This window comes from Lolium perenne, chromosome 7 (genome assembly GCF_019359855.2).
Source record: "Lolium perenne isolate Kyuss_39 chromosome 7, Kyuss_2.0, whole genome shotgun sequence".
Taxonomy (NCBI): domain Eukaryota; kingdom Viridiplantae; phylum Streptophyta; class Magnoliopsida; order Poales; family Poaceae; genus Lolium; species Lolium perenne.
Window position 1 is genome coordinate 174,403,383 of NC_067250.2, and position 13,442 is coordinate 174,416,824.

The following is a 13,442-nucleotide window of genomic DNA, read 5'->3' on the forward strand; positions in this document are numbered from 1 at the left end:
ACAGGCTAATTACTATAGAACCTACCATATTGTTTGTTTTTGTTTTATGGAGCCTGTAGGCAGCTAACATATAAAAACATTAATGTTTATTGAAAACAATTGTGTAGGAAGCATCCTCTGTATACAAATTTATGTACCTCCAAACCTGCACATGCAATCATATTTTAGTCGAATTTATTTAAGGAGAAAACTGCTTTGTCCTTCACTCTCACTGTCTCACATGAAGAGCCCACCTGTCCAAGAAAACAGAAAACCTAATGACACCACCAGCTCCCAAAGGGTTGGTCAAGTTTATGACAGCCCAATTTTACGGTCCCACGTGCTCCTCCTCTGGTTAGCCGTTAGCATGCTTCAGCTTCTGCATCAGTTGGATGCAAACAACTATTTTATTGCAAACTAAAATTTTCATAAATTATTGTAGTTCAAGGATCAAAAGGGTGGAGTCATAGATCACTAAAATAGATCTACCATATAATTCTTCTGCGTTATGTAATCTATTAGTGGACTGAAACTGTATGATTGTTTTTTCTTTTTTTTGAAATGGGAGCACTGCTCCAGCCTCTGCATCCAAAGAATACACACATATTTTCTTTATTAGATTATTCACAAATCCTTACAAGATGAATACAAAGATCATTTCTAAGCCACCTTCCTAGCGACAACTCGCTAAACCTAAAAGAACGATGAAGGGGGTGTCCAAGAAACAGAGCCAGTACCTTGACCTCACACCACGCACGTCGTCTAAAAACCGAGTGTCTGCCAAAGTCTCCCATTGGCGGATGAGAAATACAATTAGTCTAGCAGACCTTCAGCGCACACCATTGCATACGCCGTAGAATCGCCACCGCCATCTTCCGTGAACCCATCTCCAAGAGAGATCAACGTATTGACCTTGTCATGCCTTCCATCGACGCTAGACGACACCACCATCATGCGTGCTCCATCACACTGCGTCCTTCTCCGAGACACCGTTGCACCATGTCGCCGAGACTCGACGGCGCCAACACAGCAGAAGGACACCGCTCCACCTTAGCACCACCACCATGTATTGTCTGCTCAAAAAACGATGCCCCCAATAGGTAGAACGGCATTGCACGCCGCGATCATCCGATCCGGGACACCAGGATCTGGGGTTTCCCCTGGAGTAGCTCAAGTGAGAAGAAAACGCATACTGCAGAGACCTTCAACAAGGTAGCGACGAATAGACGCCGCCATCGTCCTCCATGACCGAAGTCAGGGACGGCTTTCGCTGGAAGCCACGCCTCGCCGTCGGTGATTAGATGACGAATCGCGAGACCCGCTAAAATAGCCACAAACTAGCCAATCCCCTCCAACGAAAGAGGAGACCACCACCACCATGGATTCCTCATGCTGCAGGACCACCCCAGGAGCACTGCCGGCTGCCAACATCGAGGTCGTCGAGGTGCAGTACATGGCCTGGCCAAGCCCATCTGGGCTCAGATCGGGCCCTCCTGCCCCACGCTGCACCGCCGCCGTCAGACCACCGGGGTCCCTGGGCCGCCTTCGTCGCATGCAGATGGTCGCAGGTGACCGGAGCGGACGCCGCCGCTGCGCCTCCATGGTGACCGAGGATCTTCGCGCTACCACCATGCCATAGGGGCCTTGCCCGGCAACGCCTCTGGCGGCGGCGGGAGAGGGAGCGCCTAGGTTGGGAGGAAGGGGAGGGGTGGCAGGGGCACCCTGGTGCGGCGCGGTGCGCCGCCGCACGGGGGTGGGAGGTTAGTGTCTAAAAATAGTATTGGAAATGTCATACAATAGTTTAAGTTCAAGAGTTTGTTTGAGAAAAAGAGTGTCCAAGTATACCATAGGAAAGCATAGGATTCACCAGAGGTTGGAGTCATGCGAAGTTTCTCAAGTATAGATCCTCAGAAATATTCTTACCGATTACAGCAATGTAGAGTGTCTGAGTTCCTTGTTAGACGGTTATTCGGAAATAGAGTATCCAGAAGTTGTGGAAAGATGCAGGCATACAGCGAAGAGCGACTAATGTCCATAGACCGGGTGTAACTCTTTTGATTGTATTGTCTTGATGTGAATTATCAAATTAATAGAAACTTTCTTTATCGAAAAACAGAAAACGCATACAAGCAAATGGTACCTAATCTACAGCCAGTTAGCTCCTGTATTCTCTGCTTGCTTAATGACCCAATATGACATTAGTCAATGAAAGAGAAGACAGAGAAGAGAGTGTTTCTGTTTCGTATAACTATAAGTACACGGGGCTCTCCATTATGCCCCTTCCCCCCTTCCATCAATCCTTGTTTGCTCGTTTCCAGGAAACTGTCCCTGGTTAGCTTAGCTTTGACCATCTTTCAGCTAGCAAACGAGTAACGACGTTCTCCATGGACCAGCGCCACCACAGCCAAGCTCCCAGCCATCGCAGCGGCGGGAGCGAGGTGGGCGAGCCGGCGCGGTCGCGTTGGGCGCCCAAGCCGGAGCAGATCCTGATCCTGGAGTCCATCTTCAACAGCGGCATGGTGAACCCGGCCAAGGACGAGACAGCGCGCATACGCCGCCTCCTCGAGCGCTTCGGCACCGTCCGCGACGCCAACGTCTTCTATTGGTTCCAGAATCGCCGCTCTCGCTCCCGCCGACGCGCCCGCCAGCTCCAGCAGTCCGGCGGTGCCGGAGACATGGCCCAGCTCTCCTCCAATTCCGCCGCCGCCCACGGCTACCACGGAATCGGCACTTCCCCCTTCATCATGCAGTACGGGCAGCTTTGCAGCGAAGTCTCAGCGGTGGCGGAGGCGTCCGTGCCATCTGCCGCCACGGTCACCGCGGCGTCCCGTTTCTTGGCGGACGACGTCGACGGCGGAGACGATCTCTTCGCCATCCCCAGGCAAATGGGACTCATGGCACGCGGTGGCCACAACCGGTATAGCTACACGGCTACCGATACCCAACTGAGCTACCAACCAACTGGTTAGTACTTTGTGATTATTATGTTGCATGTCTGAAATCTCATATCATAGTCTCATAACTGAAATTTCATACTGTACTACTAGCTAGCTATCAGGCAAGCCATGCATTCCTCTGTGACTTGCATGAAGGGAAATTCGCTATGCTTGTGTTATTCTATATAACTGATGATCATATGTCTACTTACTTATAAAATGATGGATGGATATTACTTTTCAGGGACGATGCATGTGTTCATCAATGGCATGGCGTACGAGGTGCCGAGCGCTGGCGCGTTGGACGTGGCAGGGACATTCGGCCGTGACGCGATTCTGGTGCACTCCTCCGGCGAGATCCTCCCGGTGAACGAACACGGAGTCCTCATGAAGAGCATGCAGATGGGGGAATGCTACTATCTGGTAATTACTAATTAATTAATCAGTTCATTTGTTTCTTCTTGTACCAACTAAAGTTAGTGAGTAGGTTCCGATCTTCTTCTTCTTTCATCGAAGAATCAATTTACTAGCTAATTATTTACTTGTTCATTGTTATATTTGTAGGTATCCAGATCGATCTAATTAATCAGCTGCATATCTACCCGATTAGAAGGTTCAATGTTGTATGTGTATGCTAGGAAGCATGCATTTATTATCAAGCATCAGGGAGCGATCTTGTTGTCCAGATCATCTGCGTGTCAGCGTGTGTACGTAGTAAGGTTGTTCTTGATCTCCATCGATGTATATTACCATTACTGGATGCATCGCCCCCTTGAGGATTCCTTTCCATGTTGGAGCTGTTCTAGGCTTCTAGTAGCTTACAAGTATCGGGAGAAATTGAGTTACGAAAATCATTCAGCTAGCGTCCATTTGGTTTTCTTGCTTCATGTTGTCGTGGTATATTGTTATGGAAGCGTTTCTACTCGTGATACACCGCGAGTCGCATGTGTTTATTTAGGCTGAGGTTAACACAATACAAAATTTTGAACATCAAGGAAAGTCGGTTTTATGTACAACCACATCCAAGAGATCTATATATATATCAACCTGATAAATGGCATATGTTTAATATGGTTAACACCCTTCCTTGATCAAAACTTAGTCTAGTTGTGATTGCGTGGATATTGGGCTTGGCAACGGTAGCATGAGTTAATTTGTATAACCAATATGGTTGGCTGTGTGATAGAAAGATAACGTGTTGATGCCAAGGCGCCGAGTGTTTCTGGGGATTTTGAAATGGCTCATCCATGTATCAACTCTTTGAGAACGATGAATAGTAAAAATTTGTGATACTCTATAAGATTTTCTTAAATAATGAAATAAATAGCCATATGCACCAATTGATTAGCAAGACCTTTCTATGATAAAATAAATGTCAATCCCAATGTGAGTGTCTATAGCTTCAAAAATGTTACTCTAAGGCTGGCCATAGTGGTAAGTATCATGTTGTAGTATCATGCATATGATACTTTTGTATGGTACTTTCTCTATAGTGGTTAGTATTATGAAGTAGTATCATAGTTATGCCATATTTATTACTTTTTAGAATCTCAATGCAAATGTGTGCACAAGATTTGTTTGGCATTAACTTTTCTCGTGACATGCGCTATGATACAGTATCCACCTATGTTACTCTAATCTCCTCTCACCTCCTTAATTAGCTGTCACATCAACATTTTTGTGGAACCAATGTGTATGATACTAGCACTATGGCTAGCCTAATAGATATTAATTCCATCCAACAAACTTAAACATTGACATTAATTAGAAAGTTATTCCTACTACGCTTAGTAGTACTTGATCTTGATACATTCATTGCCATTTTGCTTCAAAATCAAAGAAACAAGGTTTTCTCTAGAAAATACAATAAACCCTCCATCTCCATCCTTATTTATTCCCAAGTGCGGATTTTATCAATAAATTCTCATGTTTGACCAATAGTTAAATCCATGAAACCTTCTCCAGATCAAAGATCTACCTATTCCTTGTATTGGTCAGTTAGTCCTCCATAAAATAAATGTAACACTAGCCACAGAGGCAAATTATGACAAGGGAAATTATCAAGTAAACTATGGTACCATCTATAGCCTTTAACAAGACCTTCACCTTGTTTAGATATGAATTTAGCTCCATGGGATTTCTTCTCGCGGTATAAGTGATTTAAAAACAACATTTAAACTCACCCATTTTCCCCTAGAATATGAAACAACTTGGCATATCACACTACTACACAATAGCCTACCAGTTGTGTGTCATTTTTGGCTACCAGTCGCGGGCCCTGGCCCGCCACTGGTAACTTGCCAGTGGTAAGGTCTTATTAGTCGCATGTGCCATGTGACTTGTATGTCGGGGGGAAGACCCCGGATAGGGCAATGGACGCGGAGCAGCCGGCTGGCCACTGGCCGGCTCACGGCAAAGGCCGGCTGAGGAGCAGCCGGCTGGCGCCGTGGCCGGCTGGTCCGGAAGCCGGCTGGCTCTAGGTCCTAGTCGGCCTGGCTGCGGCCACCAATGTTGTAGCTGGGCCGGCTTCTACAAGTCATATCCGACTGGGGTTTGTACCTCAGACCGACTCGAGGCTGGCGAGTCTTGCACTGGAAGGAACCGGGTTGGTAATCCGGGTTCCCAAAGTCCACGCTGACTCCATCCTCCGTAAAGCGCGGGGCACTGTGGAGCAATAGTGCCACGCGCCGGACAGGCCGTCAGGGCTTACGACGATCCGTACTGGCCACAGTGGCTGACGGCGACAGGGACACCTCCTCTCCATACCGCTGACCGTGGCAGCCGGATGGGACGGGCCACGATGCCTCAACGTCTCCTGACGTCACCGCCTCGGGAAGGAGCGGAAGCCGGAGCCGGCCAAGCCGGCCAGTAAACTATAGGGTCTTATATGTAAAAGTGCCGGCGCCTATATAAGCCGCACTACCCCCTCTCGTGCAGGGGATCGATCATTTATTGCTTCATCCCACCTATAGAGCTGCCCTGTGAGAGAGATCATAGTCTCCCTTAGCCTCTCAGGAGCAGCCGGACACAGCTCTAGGAGCACCATTGTACTGTGTGATCATCATATACACTCATAGCAGGAGTAGAGGTTTTACCTCCATCGGAGGGCCTCAAACCTGGGTACGTCGCCGTGTCGCTCGTGCCCATACCCGCATCCGGATACCGCCGTGAGATCCCTCAGGAACCACTTCGATTAGCCACCCTATGGCATATGCCGTGATGATACCACGACATTTGGCGCCCACCGTGGGGCCTTCAGTATCCTCGGCCGGTGTCTTCATCCGGACGGGCCTCACCATCACCACCGGCGAGCGAGTCGCTTCAGGCTTGATCTAGAGATTCGGCTCCCTCGACTGCGTCAGCGACAACGCTGGCTGCTTCGCCGACCGGCCCTTCCCAGCCGGCGGCAGCGTCATCTCCTTCGGCGGCCACGACGTCTACGTCGCCACCGTCGCACCGCCGCGCTACCCGCGGCAGGTGCTGCGCTGCGCAAGCCCTCCTCCGCGAGCCGGCAGCAGCGCTCCCGCCAGCCCCACCGTCGTGCAAGTCATGATGGCTGGCGACGAGCTCCCCACCAAGAACCCGCGCATGCGCGGCCCCGACTTGGAGCGCAACATCGACCCCAACGCCTCCGGCTTGGGCCCGAAAGCGCCACCACCACCGTCCCGGCTGGACGAAGTCCGGGCAAAGCTGAGCACCCCGCTCACGCCTGGCGGAGACCCCACCGCCATCGAGGCGGACCTGGAGGCGCATCGCCAGCTCCTCCTCAAGCAAACCGAAGAGCTGGCTGCTGCTAAGCGCCAGATGGAGATCACCCAGCGCGAGTACAACCGCACCCACGGCCTCACTCCAGGCGGCGACGGTCCCAGCCGAGCCGGTCAGATCCGCCGCAGGGGCCGCGACCTCGGCGCTGAGATCGCCCGCGACGGTGCTCCTTCGCCGACTTTGTCCGCGGAGCTACCCGTCTACAACACCCCCGACAAGAACATGCGCGCGGCAGAAGCCGCCGCAGAAGAGCTGAACCGCCTGGAGGGCGAAGAGTTACGCCGCCAGACCAAGCGGGTGACTGAGCTGCTCAACGCAGCCAACAAGCAGGCGGCCGACCCCAGGTATGTCAATGCCCCCAGAGCTTCTCACGCTCGTGGCGCTGCAGGCAACGACAGGGAAGGCGCCAGGGACACGGCCGAGTCCGCCTCCCCAGCACCAAGCCGGCACCGTGACTCCCGGGCCACGCACGCAAGTTCGGGCCGGCCGAGCCACCAACCGAGCGGCAGCAGCCGCAGCCGGCCTCCCCCAAGCCGAAACCAGGAGCATGACTCCGAGCCCCACCGTCAGCACCGGCCGGCTCCAGAAGCAGCCGGCACACGCCAGCCGGCACGCTCCCGACTGGGCCCCCGCATCGAGCCCGCCGACGCCAGAGACCGCCTCGATCGGCTAGTCGAATCCCGCATCGCGGAAGAGGAGGCGCCGGCTTGCCCCAAGTGCTTTGGGCCCCGCATCGCCAACGAGCCCGTGCTCGACGGCTTCCAGCTCCCCCGAGACACGCCCAAGTATGACGGCACCGCCAAGCCGGAGGACTGGCTGCAGGACTACTCCACCGCAGTCGGCATCTCTCGAGGCAACAAGCGGTGGGCGGTACGCTACTCCCCCCTCATGCTGGTCGGCTCCGCCCGCACCTGGCTCAACAACCTGCCAGCCGGCAGCATCAACGGCTGGCTGGACTTCGAGGAGGCCTTCGTCAGCAACTTCACCGGCACCTATCGCCGGCCGGGTCGCCCTCAGCAGCTTGAGATGTGTAAGCAGGGCCCGGACGAGACGGATCGCGCGTGCCTGACGCGCTGGTGCGAGATGCGCAACTCCTGCGAGGGCGTGCACGAGATCCAAGCCATCAGCTTCTTCATGGGAGGCTGCCGGCCGAACACCATGCTGTGGCACAAGCTGCGTCGAAGTGACCCCAAGTCGATGGCCGCCTTGATGGCCATCGCGGACAAATACGCGCTGGCTGAAGAAGCCAGCAAGGCGCCGGCTGACCCAACACCGGCTCCCTCCAGGCGGGACCATCACAAGTCGGCTGAGCACAAGCCGGCAGACGGCGCCTCTCATGGCAGCCGGCGGGACAACTACCGCGGCAAGCGTCACAGCGACCAGCCGGACCGCCGGTACGGCTCCGCCCACGTAGCCGCCGTGACAGACAACGCGGCAGGCGGCAGCCGCCGCCAGAAGCAAGACCGGCAGTGGAAGCCGAAGTACACCTTCGAGCAGATGCTCGACTCGCCGTGCAAGTACCACAGCGGCAAGAACCCCTCCAACCACCTCACCCGCGATTGCCACTTCATGAAGCGGCTGACAAGCGGTGAACCCCTCCCGCCTCCCCCCCCCCCGCCTCCACCAGCCGGCGGGCCGGGTGGCCAAGCCGACGCAGAAAACGCCAACCTCGAGCACCACGAGGCTAACCAAGTGCACCATGGTGGCCGATATCTGGCCGAAGATGCTACCTACATCATCTTCACCTCCGAGCCCGAGGACAAGATGAGCCAGCAGAGCCGCTCCCTCGAGGTCAACGCGGTCATACCGCCGGTCCCCCAGTACCTAAACTGGTCAGAGCAGGCCATCACTTTTGATCGCCGCGACACACCGGCTATCCTGCCGAAGCCGGGCAGCTACGCCATGGTCCTCGACCCCACCATCGGCACAACCCGGCGCAGCGTGCGTTTTTCGCGCGTCCTCATCGACGGCGGCAGCAGCATCAACATCCTTTACCGCGACACCGCCCGCAAGCTGGGCATCCAAGAGGCCGAGTTGCGCCCCACCCCCACCGTCTGCCATGGCATCGTGCCAGGCCACTGCTGCCAGCCGATCGGCCGGATCACGCTGGAGGTGATATTCGGGAAGCCGGACCACTTCCGCACCGAGAGAATCGAGTTCGAGGTGGTGGACCTCGTGAGTCCCTACCACGCGCTCCTGGGCAGGCCGGCCCTGACCAAGTTCATGGCGGTGCCCCACTATGGGTACCTGAAGATGAAGCTGCCTGGCCCCAAGGGGGTCATCACAGTAGCCGGCGACTATCGCCGCTCCATGGACTGCGCCACGCAAAGCTCCAAGATGGCCCAGACGCTGGTCATCGCCACTGAGAAGCAGCTCATCCACGACGCCGTCGCCCTCGCCAAAGCCGCGCAGACAGACATGCCGGCTGCAGGCAACCCGGCTGGGACGACTCACTTCCAGCCGGCCGACAACACCAAGAAGATCCTGCTGGACCCGGCGCAGCCGGACAAGTACGTCACCATCGGTGCCGGCTTGAGCAAGAAATAGGAAAGCGAGCTCACCAGCTTCCTCCGTGAGAATCGGGACATCTTCGCATGGACTCCAAGAGACATGCCGGGTGTGCCGAGGGAGTTGGCTGAGCACCACCTCCACGTCCGGCCTGAAGCCAAGCCGGTGAAGCAGCCTCTCAGGCGCTTCGCCGAAGAACGAAGGAAGGCCATCGGTGAAGAAATCGCCCGGCTCCTAGCTGCCGGCTTCATCATGGAAGTGCTGCACCCGGACTGGTTGGCGAACCCGGTCCTGGTTTTGAAGAAGAACGGCTCCTGGCGCATGTGTATCGACTACACCAGCCTGAACAAGGCGTGCCCGAAGGACCCCTTCCCCCTGCCGCGCATAGATCAAGTTATAGACTCGACTGCCGGCTGTGAACTGTTGTCTTTCCTAGATGCCTACTCAGGCTACCACCAGATTCCTTTGAATCCGGCTGATCAAATAAAGACTTCGTTCATTACCCCGTACGGGGCTTACTGCTACACGACTATGCCGTTCGGCTTGAAAAATGCAGGCGCCACCTACCAGAGGTGCATGCAAAAATGCTTGCAGGATCAAATCGGCAGAAACGTTCACGCATATGTGGATGATGTCGTTGTAAAGACCAAGGAGACGACTACCCTCCTTGACGACCTGAGAGAAACCTTCACCAATCTGAGAAGATTCCGGATGAAGCTCAACCCGGCCAAGTGCACATTCGGCGTGCCGTCTAGTCAGCTCCTTGGCTACCTTGTCTCTCAGCGAGGGATCGAAGCCAACCCGGACAAGATCAGTGCCCTGGAGAAGATGGAACTGCCGCAGTGCCTCAAGGACGTCCAGAAGTTTGCTGGCTGCCTGGCTTCCTTGAGCCGCTTCGTCAGTCGGCTGGGGGAGAAGGCACTGCCCCTGTATCAATTAATGAAGAAGGCGGACAAATTCATCTGGTCACCGCAGGCGGATGAGGCCTTCCGTGACTTGAAGCGCGTGCTCTCAACCGCGCCAATCCTTGCAACGCCGGCTTCAATGGAGCCGATGCTGTTGTACATCGCAGCCACCAACCGAGTGGTTAGCGTTGTCCTGGTGGTGGAGCGCAAAGAAGCCGACAGAGAGCAGCTGGTTCAGCGCCCAGTCTACTACCTTAGCGAAGTGCTCTCCCAGTCGAAGCAAAACTACCCCCACTACCAAAAGGTCACCTACGGCGTCTACATGGCGGCCAAGAAGCTGAAGCACTACTTCCAAGAGCACCCCATCAAGGTGGTTGCCACAGCGCCCTTGGCAGAAATCATCGGCAGCAAGGATGCCAACGGCCGGGTTGCCAAGTGGGCCCTCGAGCTAGCCGCCCACACCATCCTCTACGAGCCACGCACAGCCATCAAGTCGCAGATCCTCGCGGACTTCTTCGTCGACTGGGCCGAGATGCAGTACCTGCCGCCTGTGCCAGATTCCACACACTGGAAGATGCACTTCGACGGCTCGAAGACGCGCAACGGCTTGGGAGCCGGCATCGTCATCACCTCTCCCAAGGGAGACCGGCTGGACTACGTCCTGCAGATCCACTTCGCCGCATCCAACAATGTGGCGGAGTATGAAGCGCTCATTCATGGGCTGAAGCTGGCCAAGGAGATTGGCGTGCGTCGCATACTTTGCTTCGGCGACTCCAATTTGGTTATACAGCAAGCATCTGGCGACTGGGACGCGAAGGACGCCAACATGGCCTCATACCGCTTCCATGTCCAACAGCTATCCGGCTTCTTCGACGGCTGCGAATTCCACCATGTGCCACGGGCAAACAACGAGGCGGCTGACGCCTTGTCCAAGATTGGCTCAACCCGGCAAGCCATTTCGCCGGGCATCACCTTGGCAGTTCTCAAGAAGCCGTCCATCATACCGTCACCGGACTCGGATTCAATATTCGTGCCGGCTGACCCGGGGGCTGCTCAGCCAAACCCGGGGGCTTCATCGCCCAAGTCGGGGGCTAACAAGCCGAACCCGCCGGCTACCATGCCGAACCCGGGGACTTCTCAGTCCAACCCGGGGGCTTCATCGCCAAACTCGGGGGCTAGCAAGCCGAACCCGCCGGCTAGCAAGCCGAACCCGGCGACCATGCAGTCGAATCCGGAAGCTCCCACACAGGAGGCCCTGTTGATCAGCGTATTCGAGATAAGATGCGTACCTTCATGGGCACAAGAATTCCTCTCCTACCTCACCGACGGTGTGCTGCCTGATGATAGAGTCCAGGCCAGGCAGATTGAGAGAAGGGCCAAGGCCTATACCATTATCAACCACCAGCTGTACAAACGCAGCGTAAGTGGGGTGTTCCAGCGGTGCGTCGAGCCGGCTGAAGGGATTGAACTCCTACGGGAAATCCATCAAGGAGAGTGCGGACACCACGCCTCATCCAGAGCCATAGTGGCCAAAGCCTTCCGGCACGGTTTTTACTGGCCGACTGCGCTCAGAGACGCAGAAGAGTTGGTGAAGAAGTGCAACGGCTGTCAGCGCTTCGCAAAGAAGAGACACCAGCCGGCTTCCGCCTTGAAAACCATCCCCATCACATGGCCATTTGCCGTATGGGGCTTGGATATGGTAGGCCCATTCAGAACGGCGCGAGGCGGCATGACACATCTCTTGGTGATGATTGACAAATTCACCAAGTGGATCGAAGCCAAGCCAATCAAGAAACTGGATGGGTCTACAGCCGTCACATTCCTCAAGGAAATCATTGTGAGATTCGGCTACCCCCACAGCATTATCACCGACAACGGCAGCAATTTCTCCCAAGGCATCTTCTCTCGCTATTGCGGGGAAATGGGGATCCGGATGGCCCTATCTTCTGTGGCACACCCAGAGTCCAACGGACAAGTGGAAAAGGCTAACGGCTTAGTCCTAGCCGGCATCCGGCCCCGGCTGGTGGAGCCGCTCGAGCGAGCAGCCGGCTGCTGGATTGAAGAGCTGCCCAATGTGCTGTGGAGCCTGCGCACGACGACAAACCGCTCGGTCGGCTTCACACCATTTTTCCTTGTATACGGGGCCGAAGCCGTCTTGCCGACTGATATCGAGCATGACGCGCCAAGGATCAAGCTCTACACAGAAGCCGAAGCCAAAGAAGCTCGCGAAGATGGAGTTGACCTGGTCGAAGAGGCCCGGCTGCTGGCTGCGTCTAGATCTACTATCTACCAGCAGAGCCTCCGACGCTATCATAGCCGGAAGGTCCAGCCCTTAGCATTCCGAGAAGGAGACCTAGTGCTCCGGCTGATCCAGCGGACAGCCGGACAGCATAAACTGTCATCCCCATGGGAGGGTCCCTTCATCGTGAGCAAGGCAGTAGGCAATGATTCCTACTATCTCATAGATGCCCAAGAGGCTAAGAAAAACAAGCCGGACAAGGCTGACGAGGAGACTAAACGTCCCTGGAATGTCAGGTTACTCCGCCCATTTTACACATGAGAGCAGGAATGTATGTATCCCTTGTATCCCTTTTGTGAGTTATGAAAAAGCACGCGCCAAGAGCGCCGTTTCCGACAAGTTTTTCGCGTACTCCACTTGTTTCGCCAATTGGCTTGAACCCTTTCACGAGGTCGGCTCAGTAACGTGATCCTGTTTCCGACAGCCGGCTTCCGATCCAGCTACAGACCGCAACCCGGCTGTCCGGCTGGCGGGAGTAAGGCCTAGGGAGCCGGCACGCGAAAAACGACTAAGGGAAAGAGTAAGAGCGAGTTGACTTGCAACTTTTCATATAAGTGCCGGATTGCCGAATTCAGCTCGTTCGACCGAAATACTGTCGGCCTCACCCAGCGGCCCGCTCTTGATCCGGCGACGGACCGCAAGTCGGACGTACGACCGGCAAGAGCACAGCCAAAGAGTGGCGCAGATGGGAAAAAGCGAACGAGTCGAAAGAAAGCAACTCGGCACACAAATGATTAACAAACACATTAAAGTGTGACATAATTAAAGGGCGATAATATTCATACATGTGCACCCGGCATCCCGGGGATTTAATAAATTGTCTTGGCAAAAGAACAACTGAAAAGCAGGTAAACTAAGCCGGAGGGGCATCAGCGGAGCCGGCTGCCGGGTCGTCCTCGGGCGCGTCTTTCGCCTCCTCATCTTCCATGTAATCTTCATCGGATGGAGGAGGGTTCGGGTCCGCGACGAAGGCGCCCTTGTCGACGAAGTCGGCGATGGCGCTGGCTCGGGCAAGACGGGCGGCCTTGAGATCGGCTGGGGGCTTGTCCT

General features: G+C 55.0%; 1 protein-coding gene across 1 annotated transcript; it reads left to right on the forward strand.

Annotated features, from left to right (window-relative positions):
* The first annotated feature begins 2,300 nt into the window (after positions 1-2,300).
* LOC127298081 (WUSCHEL-related homeobox 10) lies at positions 2,301-3,655 on the forward strand. The gene is made up of 3 exons (XM_051328052.2): positions 2,301-2,943; positions 3,160-3,338; positions 3,480-3,655. The coding sequence occupies exons 1-3, from the start codon at positions 2,364-2,366 to the stop codon at positions 3,495-3,497; spliced, it is 777 nt and encodes a 258-aa protein (XP_051184012.1). The 5' UTR covers positions 2,301-2,363; the 3' UTR covers positions 3,498-3,655.
* Positions 3,656-13,442: the final 9,787 nt, after the last annotated feature.